The sequence below is a fragment of the Clupea harengus genome, unplaced genomic scaffold (genome assembly GCF_900700415.2).
Source record: "Clupea harengus unplaced genomic scaffold, Ch_v2.0.2, whole genome shotgun sequence".
NCBI classification, from domain to species: Eukaryota; Metazoa; Chordata; class Actinopteri; order Clupeiformes; family Clupeidae; genus Clupea; species Clupea harengus.
In genome coordinates this window covers 14,348-34,360 of record NW_024880105.1, presented here as the reverse complement: position 1 = coordinate 34,360, position 20,013 = coordinate 14,348, and the positions used below count along the sequence as shown (strand labels likewise).

General features: G+C 41.9%; 1 protein-coding gene across 1 annotated transcript; it reads left to right on the top strand.

The window, feature by feature from the left end:
- The first annotated feature begins 10,605 nt into the window (after positions 1–10,605).
- LOC122131278 (ribonuclease inhibitor-like) lies at positions 10,606–18,960 on the top strand. The gene is made up of 6 exons (XM_042706148.1): positions 10,606–10,628; positions 10,720–10,896; positions 13,125–13,298; positions 14,559–14,732; positions 15,452–15,622; positions 17,800–18,960. The coding sequence occupies exons 1-6, from the start codon at positions 10,606–10,608 to the stop codon at positions 18,083–18,085; spliced, it is 1,005 nt and encodes a 334-aa protein (XP_042562082.1). The 3' UTR covers positions 18,086–18,960.
- Positions 18,961–20,013: the final 1,053 nt, after the last annotated feature.

The following is a 20,013-nucleotide window of genomic DNA, read 5'->3' as shown; positions in this document are numbered from 1 at the left end:
TTACTAAAGGGCGTCTCAGTGGAAGATATTTGCAAAGCTGCAAGCTGGAGTTCTCGCCACACTTTCATTAGATTCTATATGTTAGATGTGGCTGAACCTAGTTTTCTACATGGCGTTCTGCAGGCGAGCGATCTCTGAATCCTCTGGCCTGAGAACGATATATATGATGAGTGTGTTCATTGGTGTCTACATGTTATGTTGCACTTGAAACATTCCAGGGTGGTTTCCTACGGGCGCAGGATCACGGATCCATGCCGCCTATGATAAAGGTTGCCCTGTTAAAATGTTCACCGCCAGCTGCCGTATGAACCTCTAGGAGGGCAAAGGCTTCAATAAAGCTGGTGTGTGTGATTGGCTGCCACTGTATTATCACGCGGGAATGTATAGGGTCCCATACTGTTATATCGCAGTAAACTGCGATAAGGAACGACTTTGTTATATCTGGTTCCTGCTTAAGTAACCAAGTTGGCGTGTACAGTGTTACCTTGGTTTGATATTCTTGCTCAGTTTTTCTTTCCAAGGGTGATTTGTGCTGCGTGATTGATTACATTTATAGACTCCTGAGGGGGCGGGCTCAGGAGTAAGCGCAGACAAATCCCGCGGCCTTTCAGGCGTGAATGGATAAATGCTTCGATTTAGGCCCATGACTAGTGTCATGTACCATACTGTTATATCTGGTTCCTGCTTAAGGAACCGAGGTTACGTAAGTAACCGAGACGTTAACTTAAGTTAAGTGGCTTTCAATTACTGAGTTTCAGTCATGACCAAAGTGCATTATGGGAATGTGAATGCTCTTGACAGCTGAACAGCATGGAGAGTGGAGAAAGAAACACTTCAAATCATGTGTTGATCTACTCCAGCTGAACATAGTAAGAGATACTGACGTTTTATGTGGATACTCTTAAGAAACGAATTACAAATCAGCCGTGGTTAACGTGGTTAACCTAACGTGGTCACAACGTAAATGCGGAGCATGTTAAATTGATTCGCTGTTCTTGTTGTTGTACAATGTTTTGGAAGTGCAAGTACTGTCCTCATAGCTGTGAAAAGAGAGCACAGCTATTTAAACATTATAGACTGAAACATAGAAGTTATGCGAGAACAGGGCCATTTCCCTGTTTATATCAGGAATGTCTGTGTACGTTCAGGTTATGCTTAATTTGGGGAAATGCAAGCTGCCACCAAAAATTCAGACGCTGAAAAATCAACTTGCAGCTTGCGAGTAGGTGGTAACTGGTTGCAATGAAAAAAAGGATTTTTCTGTTTTTCTTTTTTTCACTTTTTTCATCAGTTACAGAAATGATAAATAAAAACAATAGAAATAACATACATGTTGTTCACCCTTTCAAAATATGAATTGGACAATAAGGAAAGAAATTAATATTACAAGTGATTTTGAACTTGTAATTTAGTGCATTGAACTTACACATTTTAAGTGTAGTAATTATGCAAAGCAATTGTTATGGCACGGTGGCTCAGGTGCTTGCACTGTCGCCTCACAGCAAGAAGGTCATGGGTTCGATTCCCGCATGGGGTGCCGTTGGCTTTGGGGGCAGGTCCTCCCCAGACCTTCAGTGCTCAGGTGGGCAATCTCCCGGGCCTTTCTGTGTGGAGTTTGCATGTTCTCCCCGTGTTCACAAGGGGTTTCCTCCACTAAGAACCCCAACAGAAAAACATGCAAAAAGAACAGAACACATGTCCATCCTTGACCAAAGATGGACAGTTCACTTCACTTGGTCCCCGGGCGCTTACAAGCTGCCCACTGCTCCTGGGGGTCCTAGAGGAAGGACGGTCCAGGATGGGAAAAGGCAGAGAATAAATTCACCGCGACCTCAGGCCTGCGTGTGCGTTTGTGTGTCCTGTGTCGCCTCCATATATATGCACGTGTGTGTTCCAGTGTGTGCCATTAAAACCTGGCAATTAGGATTCCTCCGTCAGGGAGGTCAATGGCATGGGAGTCAATGGCAGCCCCTAGAACCGTATGGTAACTATTTCTGAAATTTGGCACACTCATTAAGGACAGTCCCTTCTTTACTCACACCAAGTTTCATGTCTCCCACTAGACCACACTAGCGCCACCAACGGGTCAAAGTTGGACTTTTGTTAACACACACAACTTTTGAACCGTTTGACCGATTTTCAAAAATGAGGTACCATTGGATTCCTTGGATCAAGATGAATTCGACGTTCAATGGCGCCAATTTTCGGTTGTATAGATTTTACGCTATTACCGGTTTTATCAAACTGCTTTGAAAGCCTACTCTTCCTACAATTTTTCTCAAATCCCATATGGTAACTTTTTCTGAAATTTGGCACACTCATTAAGGACAGTCCCTTCTTTACTCACACCAAGTTTCATGTCTCCCACTAGACCACGCTAGCGCCACCAACGGGTCAAAGTTTGACTTTTGTTAACACTGTAACTTTTGAACCGTTTGACCGATTTTCAAAAATGAGGTACCATTGGATTCCTTGGATAAAGACGAATTCAACGTTCAATGGCGACAATTTTCGGTTGTATAGATTTTCTGTTATTCCGGGTTTTATCAAAAAACCTTTGAAAGCCTACTCCTCCTACAATTTTGGTCAAATCTTCTTCAAAATCACTAGAGATGATCTTCAGACCAAGCCTCACAAAACGTATAAATACAATTTTGATCCTCACAACCGTTTGTCCGGTACAGCCACTCAAATTCAGCAGAAAAAAGCCGCCAAAACAGGAAGTGAAGTAATATCTATGCAAATCTTTGACATTTAAACCTGAGCGTCAGTGGTACAGGGGTAGAGAAGTAATTTATTAATCAGAAGGTTGTTAGTTCAATTCCCTGTCAAAGCGTCCTTTAGCAAGACACTTCTTTCTTTTCTTCTTTCCCTTCTTCACTCTTATTTCCTCTATTCTTTCCTTCTTCCACTCTTCTTTCCTTCTTTTACTTTTCTTTCCAAAATTGTGAAGAATATACATTTTCCCCTGGTTTTGCAATCTTTGGAGGAATCCGCATCGCTGCTTGCAGCTATATTTATTATATTATTATTGCAAAATATTTTCTTCCGAATTAAGTGCATTGAACTTAATGCTTTAAGTTTAATCACTATGCAAAGCAGTTGATATTGCAATAGATTTTAAGTTAAATGTACTCAAGTTTTCATTACACATTACTTGATGTTTTTATGGCAACCACTTTCCTCAAACTTTTTAAGTAAACTCAATTTATCTAGGCTTAGTGTATTGCAATAGATTTTAAGTTAAATCAACTTGGAATTTTAATGATCATTGAACTTAATGCTTTAAGTGTAGTCATTGGCGGCGCGTACACACGCAGCGGCTCGGAGCTCTCCAGACTTATAGGTTTTTGTTAGTAATTGTTTAGTTGTAGTTTTAGTTTAGTTTTAGTTTAATTGTGTAGTAGGTTGCCACGCAGCATCTCGGGGGTCTCCAGACCATAGGATTTTGTCAGTAATTGTATAGTTATAGTTTTAATTTAGTTTTAGTGAAATTGTTTAGTTGGGTTGCCATGGCGACGCATACAAAGCTCTCCAGACTAACAGATTTTGTTTAATAATAGTTTTAATAATAGTTTGTTTGTTAGCACTCATGTGCCCTGCACTGGCACAACAGTACAGCCGTGCCAAGCTCCTGGACATAAATCGCGAGTTACATCGACTGTCAAGCGAGATATCCATTCCTCCCGAGATCCACAGTTTACCCAGCGAAAGCTCTGCCTCAACAGGCCGGCAGAGGAGACGCTGTGAGCGGAAGCAGAAACGAGGCAAGCGGGCCGGTGTACGAGCTCGGCTAAAGGCTAACCCATCCAAACCACCGCTTCCTTCAATCTTCCTCGCCAATGTCCGCTCAATACGAAATAAACTGGATGAGATCAGACTACGACTCACGGCACAGAGGACATTGACAAGCTGCTGCTGAATGATTTTCACGGAGACATGGTTAGACAGCACCACACCAGACGCAGCTACCCAGCTTGCAGGCCGCACCGTCTACCGGGCCGACAGAACAGCTGACTCGGATAAGAAGTCTGGTGGCGGTCTGTGTGTATTCTTAAATAACTGCCGGTGCACGCATTGTCGAAAAGTATTGCTGCCCCGAACTGGAACTTATGCTTCTGAAGTGCAGGCCCTTCTACTTACCGAGGGAGTTTAGCATTGTTTACATCTGTGCTGTGTACATCCCTCTGGACGCTAATGCTAAACTAGCATTAGCACAGCTACATGTCTACATAAGTAAAAGACTGGCCACACAACCAGACAGCGCCTACTGTCATGACTTTGGACTATGATTGTCACAGTTTGGGGACATTGGCGCCATCTGCTGGCCAAAGGACAATTGGACAGTCTTATCGTTATACAAGTGTCATTGTGTTATTCACCTGTGTCCCATCTATAATGATTGTGTTACGCATCTGTGTCCCATCTTCACTAACTGTGTTACTCATCTGTGTCCCATTTATACTCTGATTAGTAAGGGTATAAATACCCGGCTATGTTGGTCGGCACATTATTGCGTCATTTCCGTTAACTCGATGAGAGTAGCAATCACGAGTATTCCCCTAGGCCTAGCACGAGTTAAGGTTGGTTCTTTGTGCAGCTCTCACGCTGCCATTTAGTAGCCACTTTAGTTTGCCTTTTTGGATTACCATACACCGTTGGTGTTTTTTGGATTTAAATCATTTGCAAGTATCTCCTGTGTTTTTGGACTGTAATCTGTTCGGTCGTATCCTCTGTTTCCTTGGATTATCTTCTGTGTGTTCATTTCCCGTTGTATGGAAATATCATTGTTTCAAGAATAAACAAATCAAGAAACACTACTCTGCAACTGAGTCCTAACTAGCTCACTGGGCTGAGCGCGGGGTTACCGATCCAGCGACCTGGGTTCAATCCCTGACACCTTCATTGTAGCAGGAGATTTTAACCGTGCTAATCTCAGATCTGTGCTCCCCACATTCCATCCAAACGTGACCTGTGCAACAAGAGGCAGTGTGACACTAAACCAGGTGTACACTAATGTTGTTAAGGCTTACAAAGTACAGTCTGACTCCCACCTAGGCCTGTCTGACCACCTCTCACTGTTCCTGTACCCCTCATACCAACAAAGAATCAAAGCGACAAGGCCTGCCACCAAGTCCATAACAGTGTGGAATGAGGATGCCATCCCTCAGCTACAGGACTTGACAGCACGGACTGGACGATATTTAACAGCCTGGAAGCTCCTGTTGACCCAAAAATGGCACTGGAGGAATACTCATCTTCAGTTATGGACTACATCAACTTCTTCGTGAACAATGTCACAAGAAGGAGGACTGTGAGAGTGTTCCCCAACCAAAAGCCATGGATGTGCAGAGAGGTGCGTACACTATTGAAGGCCAGAGATGCAGCCTACAGATCAGGTGATGCACCAGCGTACAGCATAGCCAGGGCAGCACTGAGGAGAGGCATAAAATCACAGGCAACATGTTGAGCAACTTTTCCACACTCACACCAATCCGAGACAAGTATGGGAGGGAATAAGGGCAATCTCGGACTACAAAGGGACTGCGTCATCCCCCCGACCAGCTGTGCTACCCTGTCTGAAGAGCTGAATCAGTTCTATGCACGGTTGACAGGGACAACAGTGGTCAGCTGCCTCTGCCCCTACCCTCTGACGATGCTGCACCCACTCTGAGCCCCCACGAGGTCAGACTCTGCTTGAAAACCATCAACCCCAGGAAAGCGGCAGGACCAGATGGTGTGGCAGGCCGCGTACTAAGGAATTGCGGTGACCAGCTGACAGAGGTTTTTACAGACATTTTTAACCGCTCTCTAGCCCTTTCACATGTCCCCCCATGTTTCAAAGTATCAACCATCATACCGGTGCCAAAAAAGACTGCGGTCACATGCCTGAATGACTATAGGCCAGTGGCTCTCACCCCCATACCTGCTAAATGTTTGGAAAGGCTGGTCATGAAACACATAAGAGGCATCACACCAGCTTCCTTTGACCAACACCAATTTGCCTACAAAGCGAACAGATCTACAGAGGATGCAGTAGCCCTGCTGCTTCACACTGCACTGGAGCTAAAGAACACTTACATCCGTATTCTCTTTATAGACTACAGTTCTGCTTTCAATACGATCCTTCCAGGCAAACTCATCTCCAAACTTCAGGACTTAAACCTCATGCTACACTGTGTAACTGGGTATTGGACTTCCTGACCAATCGCACACAGAGAGTACAACTGGGGAAGCACCACTCGTCGAATTTGACCATCAGCCTGGCGCCCCACAAGGTTGCGTGCTCAGCCCACTATTATACACTCTCTACACCCATGACTGTACTCCCTCCTGCCCATCCAACTACATCTTTAAATTTGCAGATGACACAACAGTGCTTGGCCTCATCTCCAACAACGATGAGGCTGCCTACAGGCATAAGTGGGAAACCTGGCAGCCTGGTGTTCTGAGCACAACCTCAGTCTCAACTTAAAGAAAACAAAAGAGATGATCATTGACTTCCGGAAGTCTGCCAGCACAATCACCATCTCCCACTCACATCAACGGGAAGAGGTTGAGCGAGTCACCTCTTTTAAGTTTCTGGGTCTAACGCTGACGGAGGAGTTCTCCTGGGACAACAACACAGCTTCCGTCTTGGGAAAGCCCAGCAACGCCTCTTCTACCTCCGGAAGTTGAGGAAAGAACACCTTCCTCAGAGACTACTGAGCAACTTCTACCGCTGCGCTATAGAGAGTGTGCTGACATACTGCCTGAACGTATGGTTCTCCAGCTGCACAAAGGCGGAGCAGGCAGCCATCCAGAGGCTGATTAAAACAGCGGGAAGGATCATCGGAGCAGAGCTGCCCGACATCTATTCCATCTCCTCCTCCCGATGCCTGCAGCGTTCAAATCGCATCCTCACGGACCCTTCCCACCCTGCCCATTATCTGTTCCCGTTACTACCGTCAGGGAAAAGGTTCAGATCGACAAAAGCGCGCACCTCCAGAATGGCAAAGAGCTTCTATCCTCGTGCAATAAGGCTTCTCAACAGCTCACCCAAAACCACCCACCCCCTCCGGACACACATACACAGACCTCCGGCCCGGCCCGGCCCGGCCCGCCCCCATGGACTGCACTCTTAACACTCACCCTGCAACTATTAATGCACCTCAATTTATATATATATTTCTTATTCTTTTTTTTTTATTTACTCAGGGATATTTATTTATCTATTTATTAATTGTTATTTATCATTATTTAGCTGTGGCAGTTAATGTCCACAGCAACTTAAGTGTTTAGCTGTCTGTTGCTGCCTCTACTGTCTCGTTGTTTTTGTGACAATGACAAATAAAGTACTTTGAACTTTGAACTTTGAACTATGCAAAGCAGTTGATATTGCAATAGATTTTAAGGTTAAATGTAGCTCAAAGTTTCATTACACATACTTGAGGTTTTTAAGGCGAACCACTTTCCTCACATTTTTTAAGTAAACTCAACTTATTGGGCTTACAGTGTATTGCATATTTATATACTACAGTAATTGATGTGTTTAGAAAATGTCTATGAAAAATAGGAGAATGTAAGATTTTGGTGACCTGTGAGCTGGTTGACTGGGTAATGATTCAAGGCTGGGACTATAGACAAAACTACATTCAAGGGTGTGGGAAATGTTGGGAATGAGGGCACCTTCTCTCCACCATCAGATCCTTAATTGCTGAAAATACTTGAGTACATGAATACATGAACAAATAAAAAAAATGATTTGACCAGCCTTCAGCCAGGCTTCAATTGATTTCAGCATTTCTTTGCAATCAAAATAAAAAACTGCTGAATGATTATAGAGAAAAAAAGTGTTTACAGAGAGCTGTATATTAGCCGTGACAGCCTGGTTTTGTGTGTTTCATGGACATTTCACCCCCCCACCCCAAATGCAACGTTCCCCTTTTCCCAATTCTGCTGTGTTGGTCATCATCCCAAACCTATATTATTTCCTTTTAATATGGGGGAATTTACTGTAAATAAATCAGTTAGGTTGTAAATAAGGTGCTTTATACAGTTCAACATAGATATATCTACAGCTGCACAAACTAGTCGTGAACTAGGATAACGTTCTACATTGCCACCGGAATGTTTAAAGGATTTTGCCCGTCTATTCAGTGTGGACTTTCCATTTTTAAAATGGAGAATCAGCAAAAGCACAATAGAAGGTGTTATTGCCCCTGGTGCTAGGAGAGTGTAGGGCTCTCAGTGAGTTGGTCATTTAACTATACTAAAAGAACATCCGTTGAAGAAGCGCACACACACACATTCTGTGAAAATATGGATAATATATACTGTATATTTATCATTAGTAGTATTATTATATATTTTGTAATGGCCAGATGTACATAGCATGTAAAAGGTGGGCTTATCCAGTTTGCAAAGCATTTGACGCAAATTATTGTTGAGATAAACCCAAAGTTTTTCTCTTTTAGCATACAGAGTTTGACACTTCATCAATACATTAACGACTTTTTCTTCTGTCTCTCTCTACTCCAGGCTTATGACAGCAGTATAACAGCAGAAGGCTGTGCTGATCTACTTTAGCTCTCAGATCAAACCCCTCACACCTGATAGGCTGAATCTGAGTGGAATAACTAGAAGACTTAGGAGTGAAGCACATCCCTGCTTTACTACAGAATCCACACTCTAACTACAGAGGACGCTGTAAGTAAACGATTATTATCCTTTAGTGCAGTTTAGTGATGTAGTAAAATACAAAAAATAGTCACAGAGTTACATGTTCTATTAAATACAGTTTAACTGTAACATAAAGTAAAGGAATATACACAACTATTTACCAGTATAACAGCTGTGTTCCCAGAACTGTTTGCTGCTGTTCTAAATACAAACAGCATTTGTGTTTTAATCTGAGTTTAGTACATGAAGAATCTCCATCTCTCTCTCTCTCTCCAGGTTTAACGAGCCTAACACATTCTTCGACATTTTTCTCTAGCCTTATCAACTTTAACAATGAAAGTTTTCTCGTTGACCAAAATGTAGGGAATCTGTGATTTTGTTTGATATTGGCTTGGCAACCAGCGCGAATGTACAATATTGTGCAGGCTATGGGATACGTAGTCAAGTGAGGTAGAAAGTTAAATTAAATCACTCAGATATACCTACGTATTTGCCACAAAGGCCTTTGTAATTTTAATATAAGTAGTATTGACTGTTATTTTAGCCTTCTACTAGGCCTAGGCTGATCCCTTGATTACACGTTTTTTTCCGTATTTTTCTCCAACCCATTTCGTCCGAGAGCGCCAGACGTCAGCAAAGAGCTACACATTCTCCCTACACATTCTATTATTTCTCATTAATTTTATGTATTCTTATTCCATTTAAGCACAACTTGCCCAGTGCCTTTTCCCAGATACTTCTTCATAAAGTCCTCTTCCTCTGAGGTGGTCTTAAGTCACTCAGTAATTAAATAATCTGCAACCATTTATGAATCCATCATGACATCTCTCCATAGTGCTTCAGTAGACTGATTTGTGACTGATCTTTATTTTGACCACTATGGTAGACCCCACAATCTGAATTCATCATGAATGGTTGATGCCTATCCAATTGGTTGAGATCACCAACATATCATTGGTGCTGTTGTCAGGATGGTACCAATGTTATCTTGGTCGCCCTCTCTTACTATTTATGCACAATTGCACCCACATTTATTCATGTAGGGTACCTACATGTAGGGTACCTACATTATTCTGGTGCCTGTGTGAGGCTGGTACCTATGCTACATACACATTTATGAATCTCTCTATAGTGCTTCAGTAGATTGAACACTGTTTCAATCGAAACTATTTCACATTTTCCACTTTCTCTCTCTCTCTCTCTCTCTCAATCTTCAGGTTTAATGAGGCCTAAATGACCACACATGTATCTAACTCCCTACACATTTTCTGTAGTTTCTCATTACTTTATGTATTCTTATTCCATTTAAGCACAGCTGTCCCAGTGTCAGCCAGGGCAGAATAGGGTCTCAGTGTTTAGTCTTAATTCTGTAATGTCAGCAATAAGGCACATAAGTAACTAGTAAACCCTTTCTTTTTAATCACTTGTGCTGAGTGAGTCACTGAGAGGATCCATCTATGACTATGTCAGTGTGTGTGTCTGTTTACATAATAAGGTGTCCAAGTCTAATAATTCAGTGAAGCCAAATAAGCTTGTTTCTGTTGTAGTTCATCTATGTAACTAAACTAATAAAAATTAAAACTGTATTTAGTTTCCTGCTCTCTCTCTCTACAGGCCTAAATAAGAGCAGTATAACCGCAGAAGGCTGTGATTGCTCTGACTTTCAGCTCTCAGATCAAACCCCTCACACCTGATAGAGCTGAATCTGAGTGGGAATAAATTAAGAGGACTCAGGAGTGAAGCACATCTCTGTTCTACTGGAGAATCCACACTGTAAACTGGAGAAACTGCTGTAAGTGATGTGGAGCTGAACTCAAATAAAAAATTATATTGTGAATGAATCATACAGATCTCTTCTATTTTGATTATATTACTAACACAGTGTAGGAGGGGTTGGTATAAAAGTCCAATCTTAATTAAGTGAATAAATGTTTGACATTCATCATGTTACTGTTAAACTCCTTCCAGTAAGGCCAAAATGAAAAGTTATCAACTGTTTTTTTCCCAGTGATGCATTTTTGCCACAACAATGACAACAATGTCTTCTCTTTTCTTTAGACTTTCTGACTGTGGTATAACAGGAGAGGGATATGCAACTCTGACTTCAGCTCTCAAATCAAACCCCTCACACCTGATAGAGCTGGACCTGAGAGGGAATAACCCTGGAGACTCAGGAGTGAAGCTCCTCACTGATTTACATAATTTACTTAATGTTAAAAAACTTCAGACCCTGAGGTGAGAGAACTTCACAAAAGAGCATAATATCTCAGCATGTGTCCAGCATTCTGTTCACCTTTTGAATAGCTGAATCTGATTTGTTGAAATAATTATATATGATACATTAATACATATCTAGAGAAGAAGACAGAAGTTATATCTAATTTATTGTAGCCTTAATAGGGCTATAGAACACTGATTTCCACACCAGACTGGCAAGGTTAGAGTTAATAATCATCAGTTATTCCAGTGAAGAGTTAGTCATGTTCATTGTAAACTAATCTGGGGAAACCCGAGACTCTAAAGGGGATAGGAGCAGCAATGACACACACACACACACACACACACACACACACACACACACACACACACAGTCACACACACATATTTATAATTAATTTTTTCAACATAAAAATTACATGTATAAGGATCCAAAATATAAACAAGAGATACTGAGGTGAAAACATTTCTTAATGCAGTTTGAAATTTCCTAATGTTTCCTGTGCTCAGGTCAGGAGGAGCTGAATTTTGTTTGTCATAATAACTTCACATAAATAAACCATTTTATAATAATAATAATAATAATAATATTTCAATTTTTTATAGCGCTTTTCTATATACCCAAAGTCGCTTATAACATCATATACAGTGTTTCCCCTAGGTTTACAGCTTTGGGGGGGGGGCTGCGACACGGTGCACGCGGCACGGTGCACGCGGCGCGGCGTGGCGTGGCCACCGACACAAACGCTTAAAGGAATCATGGTGTTCATGTGTTTCTTTTAATGACAGCAGTCAATATAACAACTAAACATCGGAACATGTCTTTTTATGACAATTATCCACAAAGTGTGCAGCTTTTGTCGCTGCAGTGGTGTATCTTTCTGGGCTTCTGGAAGATTTTTTTTTTAGATATTTGCGGCCTAAAATTCCTGATTTCGCAGGAGCTTTTCCAAAAAGTTGCGATGAAAGTTTTTATTTTTAGGTTTTTGTTGCAATGAAATTGGCGAAACAAGTGAAAGTTGCGATAAAAAGTTATGAATTGTCCTCTTTGTAATTATAATTGAGTTATTTGTTGAAAAATAATTGATTATTAAACAAACATTAATTCATCAAGAACAAAACGATTGAGAAATGGTCCTCTTAATAACCTCACCAATATGCCAAACAAAAGATTACCAGGACTACAAAAAATGTAGCAAAATAGGCTTTACTTATCCACAACGAAGTGCACATGTTGGCATTACAAAAGGACCAGTACGACTGAATAAAATGTTATGAATGTCTCAGCCTTCATATGACGAAAAAAAAAAAAAAAACAGCCTGTGTCACTATGATCTGTCTCGTCATCTGACGTCCTGCCTGTGTGTCCTGCCGTTCTCATTGCTTATCAATCTGTTTTGCTATCCTTGTTTATTTATTTTATCCGTATAGGTGTTGATGTTCAATTTCATATATTAATTTAAAGTCGTCCAATTTCAAGTCATCCATTCTTCAACACTAGCTGCTACCTTGTCTTCAAACAGAAAGTAACGTTAAATCTCCATGGCAACAGCTCTTGAGGGTTTGGCAAATAATCGGATTTATTGCTTCCTTCATTATTCACAGCAAAATAAATAATTTTCGTTACATTTCATAGATTTATTACTAGACTCTATGTAAAAAGGGCCACGCACAACTCGCGGAAAAAGATAAAAAATGGAAGCCAGATCTATTTCTGAATTTTCGGTTCGGACATTCTGTACGTACGTTCTGTTTCCACGTCTGTTGTAGCCATTCTCATTGGGCCTCATTGTCGACCCTACCAAGGAAAAGATCTCTGCCGGATTCCATGAACGCCTGGATATTAGTTTTTTAAAGCTTAAAAGTGTCCGTAGCTGTGCACTGGTTCTTAAGCCCAATTCTGTCCGCTGGTGGGAGCGTGCTCGCGGCGGAACTCTGCCATGCGTGATACAGAGAATTGTAACGCGCGACCATGTAGAGACAGAAATGACATGCCGTCGTGTAAATAAGATAAATAACATAAGGCTATTTATTTTGTTTAATAAAAGAACAAGCTATAGACCTGTTCTATAGGAAAGGTAACCTTAAATTACTTCCGTTGTGATCTGGCGCTTTATAGAAAATAAAATTGAACAAAATTAACTTGACCTTCCAGGGGGGGCGGGGGTGCCGTTGGGGGGGGCGGGGCGCCACCCTAATATAACGGTAGGGGAAACACTGATATAATATTCTTCCTCTCTCTACAGGTTGTTGAACAGTGATGCTGCAGAGGAAGCCTGTGATTATCTGACTTCAGTTCTGGGTACAAACCCCTTACTCCTGACAGAGCTGGATCTGAGTGGAAAGAAACCAGGAGACTCAGGAGTGAAGCAGTTCTGTGCTCTACTGAAGGACTCTCACTGCAAACTGACGACACTTAAGTTAGTGTCTTGATTTCTTTCTTTATTTCTTTATTTTTTACTTAGGATTGAAAAATATTCTAGATGTGACACGAGAAGAGGACTTTCCTTTGTGTTTAATTCTAATGTAATGATGGCTAGAAAAGCATTACTGCACTGTTAGAGCAGGCACAGGTTTTCATATGCATTAGACATAAAGTATTAGCATGAAAGAGCACTGAATATTAGTCCAGTACTATATATCAATACTAATACAGTGCTACATTAACCCAGATACTTTTTAATATCAACTTTCAACAATCACCAGTACTTACGTAATGTTACCTAACCGGGTTATTTAACCAAGGAAAATGATACCATATTTTCCTCACCATGGAGACCATCTGAAATCTTAAATACTCATAATCGGCCCTAAACACCTCACCGCTCAGCCCAGACCTTCTCTCCCAACATTGACGGCTCCATCATCACCCCCTCCACCCAGGTCCGCAACCTCGGTGTCATCCTCAACCCCACCCTCTCTTTCTTACCCCACACCAATCACATCACCAAAACTGTCTTCTTTCACCTCAAGAACATTGCACGCCTCCGGCCCTCCCTGTCCTTTGCCACCACCCAAATTAAAATCCATGCCTTCATAACCTCCAGACTCGACTACTGCAACAGCATCCTCTATTGCTCTCCCAACACAGTCCTCAATAAACTTCAATATGTTCAGAACTCTGCCGCTCGACTGCTCACCTCCACCCGCCGCTATGAACACTTCACCCCGGTCCTACGAAACCTCCACTGGCCCCCGGTCAAGTACAGGATAGACTTCAAAATATTACTCACCACCTACAAAGCCCTAAACAATCTGGCCCCTCCATACCTTTCAGACCTCCTCCCCCTCCACGCCCCAACCCGTTGCCTCAGGTCTGCCGGCGCAAACACTCTGAAGACCATCAGGACTAAGTGCCGGACCTGGGGTGACAGGGCCTTCTCTGTTGATGCACCCTCCCTCTGGAATGCCCTCCCCATCCACATCCATCAGACTCCCACCATAGCATCAATCAAACAAACCCTCAAAACTCACCTCTTCAATCTCGCCTTCACCTGCTAACCCCTGCTCCATACCCTCCACTACATGACTCATTTCGCACAGCTTTTTACTTTGTTTGTTTGTTTTGTTTGATCCTCTGTCTTTTATATCTTTGCTGTTGTATTGTTGTGTTTGTCTTTGAGTATTCAGAAAAGCGCTATATAAAAATTAATTATTATTATTATTATCTATCCCTACAGGCTTAATAACAGCAGTATAACAGCAGGAGGCTGTGCTGCTCTGACTTCAGCTCTCAGCTCAAACCCCTCACACCTGATAGAACTGGATTTGAGTGGGAATAAACCAGGAGACTCAGGAGTGGATTATATATCTGCTTTACTACAGGATCCAAACTGTAAACTACAGAGACTACTGTAAGTAAACTGACAAAGTGTATATGATGAAGCATAGTCATAATTGAGAAATAGTTTTTGTTAACAGACTGTTAAAACTATTGTTTTATTGTTGTTGTTGTTGTATCTCACTGCTCAGAATCTATGGTTGGGCAGATGTTATACTGGTTAGGTTAGGTTGTTGAGTATGAGTGCTTGCATGTGACAGTGAGAGTATTGGTCGCTGTGGGAAGTCTCCAACCAATAGCACAAGGAATGTAACATCTTTTCCTGTGTATAACTAAAATTAAAAAACAAGCCAACATTTTTTTTGGTTTCTTTGCACTCTTTAGTACAGAAATAATTATTCCCTGTCTCTCTCTCATTCCATTTAATAACATAACAACTGTAACTATCCCTGTAGCATCCAGAGCAGGATTGAAACTTTCTATGGAGCCTTACTTCTGTGACGGTACCAGTAAGAAAGTGGATGAGTTGCTGGATTGACTGTTTTTTGGTCACTGGTGTCAGCTGAATTGCATTTTTACAGTCATTCCTCTCACAGACCAATTCAATGTCACAGATATAACAGACAGCTGTGCATGCAAGAGTCTTTCAGTGTGCGTGTGTAAGTTTGGGTATATGTGTGTGTGTACCTAGGCGTTTCAGCAGTTGATCTCAATCTCAAAGCCAGAATAAGGTTGTCCTTAAGGGTGATTCATTTCAAGATCTTTACTCAGTTTCCTGCTCTCTCCCTAAAGGCTTAATGACAGCAGTATAACAGAAAGAGGCTGTGCTACTCTGACTTCAGCTCTGACATCAAACCCCTCACACCTGACAGAGCTGCATCTGAAAGGGAATCAACTAGGAGACTCAGTGAAGCTGCTGTCTGCTCTTTTGGTGGATCCAAACTATAAACTTGAGAAACTGGAGTGAGTGAAAACATTTTGATATAATGGAATATGGAAAAGTGAACAGAAATGGATGATAATAGATTTTTTAGAGTGATCGGTGTACAACCCTTTAACCCGGACTCAATCTCTGTAGACATTTTACATTGACAAGACAGAAACTGTATTTGCATCAAACAGCAAGACAGAAACTATATATGCATCAAACAGCCAGACAGAAACTATATGTGCATCAAACAGCAAGACAGAAACTATATGTGAATCAAACAGCAAGACAGTTTATATTCTCAATGTAAACATAACCTTTAATAGTACAGTAGGTGAAAATTATAGTCAGAGTTTCACATTTCTTCATCCAGTACTGTAGGGCTCTAGCACAGCTGCCTGTGTAACAAGACTTAGTCAACCCTGATATTAACTTCTATCACCCAAGCCACACATGCCATTCTAATTTATTGGAATTCTCCCCTATATGTGCCTTATATGTAAAAGAATATATTTACTTACAACATTTATTACCGTGATGCAAAAATGCAGTCTAGTGTCTATAGCTTTGTAAGGACTCAGAGACTAACGTCTTCACTTGTTCACCTTAGACCAGTGGTTCCCAAACTTTTTACAGTCCCGTACCCCTTCAGACATTTAATCTCCAGCTGAAAAAGGATGTTTCCGTCTGAAAGTTGCAATTATGTTTCAAACGGTACATTCTGCGAATTCCGTCCGTTTTCTGTTATCGCGGAAATGTTCTCCCCGCGTACCCCACTGAACCACCCCTGGGGGTACGCGTACCCCAGTTTGGGAACCGATGCCTTAGACTGATGGACAGGCCACTTAGTGCTCAGAGACTAACGTCTTCACTTGTCCACCTTAGACTGATGGACAGTCCACTTAGTGCTCAGAGACTAACGTCTCATACAGAGAGGTGCTAGATGAATGTGCATTTGAATCTGGAACTTTATCCAAAATCCAAGTCACAAGATGGACCATTTGGGGTATACAGTAACCCAACTGCTGAAGGCAAGACTAAGAACGTTGATAAACAGCAACAAAAAACAGGCTAAGGTAAAAACAGAGGAAACCAAACAGGACCTAGGGATGCCTAGAATGAAGTAAACAGGAACACATATTTTCAGGATCAACATGGCTCAGTAGCTTAAAACGAATTAGAGACTTCACAAGGAACACAGAGGGATGTGTAGTACCAGCATTCTTACGATCAAGGGCAGTAACAACTCCCAAACACCAGGGGCATTATACTAATTTAGCTCATTTCTGTTTAATGGCTGAGGAATTACTCATATCTGGACAGGATATTTGTATCCGTAAGGGCATTTCTTGAACATACAGTAATTTGGTACTGAAAGACAGATTTGACAATATTAAAATACGAGAAACAAAGAACAGTTTCTAGTGGTCTGGCAGGTAAAGTACAGTGTGAGTAACTTATTCCTTAAGGTGAACTAAAGCAGCTCCATCCTGCCTTTGATACTGGAGATTATCACAGTACATTCTCCACTCACCTCAGACATGACGGAGATTATCACAGTACATTCTCCACTCACCTCAGACATGACGGAGATTATCACAGTACATTCTCCACTCACCTCAGACATGAGATTATCACAGTACATTCTCCACTCACCTCAGTCATGAGATTATCACAGTACATTCTCCACTCACCTCAGTCATGAGATTATCACAGTACATTCTCCACTCACCTCAGTCATAAGATTATCACAGTACATTCTCCACTCACCTCAGACATGACGGAGATTATCACAGTACATTCTCCACTCACCTCAGTCATGAAGGCCATGTGTTTTTATGGGCTTCAGTGTTGAAAGATAAGTAAAATATTTATAATAATAATAAAAAAATATGTATTAATAATTTTGTGAATTGGCTGGTTTGCCTAAATTGTACAAGCAGGCATCCACGTTCAATCGTTTCAAATCATCACTACCCACACATCACATCTAATTAGATATCCCTTAGAGCAAATATAGAAATATCTGTCCTGGAATATGGACTGTTAGAGACTGTTAATCACAATACAATATTAATACAATAACATGCTCCCACTCTCAATAAAAATGCATGCTCTGTCTCACACACACACAACAACAAATGTCATTAAAGAGCAGATGATCAAAAAGCAACAAAAGTTGAAATATCGTTTTTGTTTTGTTCATTTACAGATTGGACCATGGTTTATTGAAAACACTTACCAGTGGTGCAGTGAATGTCATGACCAATTTGCCCGGTGCCGGTGCTGTCTCGAGTTTCGTGACCAGTTTGTGGTCAGGAAAGCAAGAACAGGAGCCTGACTCCTCAGCTCAGAGAGTGCAAGTGAGTGACATTACCAGTGACGTGTCTACATCAGGGGCAGATGGTGGCAGTGCACTTGACCAGGAAGAGCAAGAGAGTGACACTACCAGTGGCGTCTCTACATCAGGGGCAGATGGGGCCAACGCAGGCCATTGACCATTTACCAGAAGACAACGGTACCGGTGTCTGATACATCTTTCTGAACAGATAAAGGTTTATAATATTATAACAGCACTTACTGCAAATGTGTGGATTGTAAATATTGCTGACTCTGCCTCTGAAATATGTTTAAACTGTTATTGTTTGTGATCCTGTAATCTGTTACTGATGTTTAAAGAGCCCAGACATAGCTGACCCAAACCTCAGTCCTCAGTGGGAGAGCTATAGCTGTGATAGTCATAACCCTGAGAAACATGCCTTCACAATATTCAGAAGATATTGTAGATGTCTGCACTGAAATAAGTCAAATAATTTGTATATGTACACATATTGGAACCCCTTGTGGGACAATTTGAGATAGATACAGCATAGGGCAGTAGTCCTCAGGTGGAGATAGCAGCCTTCAACCTACAGTGGCATTCTCTGAGATGGGCTTGGGCTCCCATCACTAACTGTAATGACGTAATGAGTGACTTCAAGACTGGTACCATATCTCTGAGAGATCCGTCGCTACCAGAAGTCCGCCGAGCTGCTGATCCACGAGCTTTCTCTCCAGTGTCTGGTCAGAGATCGCTCAGGACTTCAAGACTGATCTGTACTTCAGAGCTCTGCTGTCATGGCTGCTCAGGAGCCCAGCGAGGCTTAGCTGGTTGGTCTGTTTGAGGACACCAATCTGTGCTCCAACCATGCCTGGAGAGTCACCATCATGCCGAAGGACATCCAGCTGGCTCGTCACATCCATGGGGGTGTGTGCTTAAATCCTCAAGATATCCCTTAACCCACCAAATCACTTCCCCTCACATGGGCTATGCGCACTGGACTCCATCTCACGATTCAAAACTGCTAATAAAACCCATCTGTTTTTAAACAAGCTTACTCTAACTGCACATCATTGCTGAGCTATAATCTGTTGCTTACTGTATGTTTTATTGATGGCTATTGTATGTTTCATTAATCTTATGGGATGTAAGGTGACCTTGAGTGTCATTAAATCAAATGCATTATTAATATTATTTGTATTATTAATAAGCAAACACTGAATGGATAAATCCTTCCCGTCATTAGTAAAGTTTACTCAAAAACTCTCAATACTGTAAAAAATGTATACTCAGTATGTTAGTATTTATACTTAGTATGCATGTATAAGAGCAAGTCTCTTATACAGTCTCTCGTCAGACATGCTGGATTGGATTTGGTCGGGGTTTGAGCCTTCGTAATGCCAAAAAACAGCTTTCACATGAATAAGTGGTAATTGGCAATGTGAGTGTAGACACAGACGCTAATACAGCAGGAAAACTAAACAGGACACATAACACACAGACTCATGCTCACCAACAGAAGATGCACATAACACACAGACTCATGATCACCAACAGAAGATGCACATAACACACAGACTCATGATCACCAACAGAAGATGCACATAACACACAGACTCATAATCACCAACAGAAGATGCACATAACACACAGACTCATGATCACCAACAGAAGATGCACATAACACACAGACTCATGATCACCAACAGAAGATGCACAGCGACACCAACAAAGGCAGGGAAACACGAACACACTCCAAAGCAAACTCAACATCTACAACGAAACAGCCCTCACTTGCACTGCACCATGGGAAAACTACACCACCCACGGAACCCAAACATCAGAGCGTGCAGCACTGCAATGCCACTCAGCCGCCCCCCCCCCCACCCACCCCAAGTGGTTAGTGGTTAACCCCCAGAACAATGGAGCTGACTCGGTCGCACCTAGCACACGCCCCTGTGGACCGGAGGAAGGCAGCCAACAGTCTGGCAAAGTCTCTGAGGTCTTGGGGAGACGAGCCCCCCTGACGTCCACTGCAGCATGTAGAACCCTCAGGCGGCAGCAGGGATGTGGAGCCTCCAAACCGGATAGCCCCCTGCTGTCAAC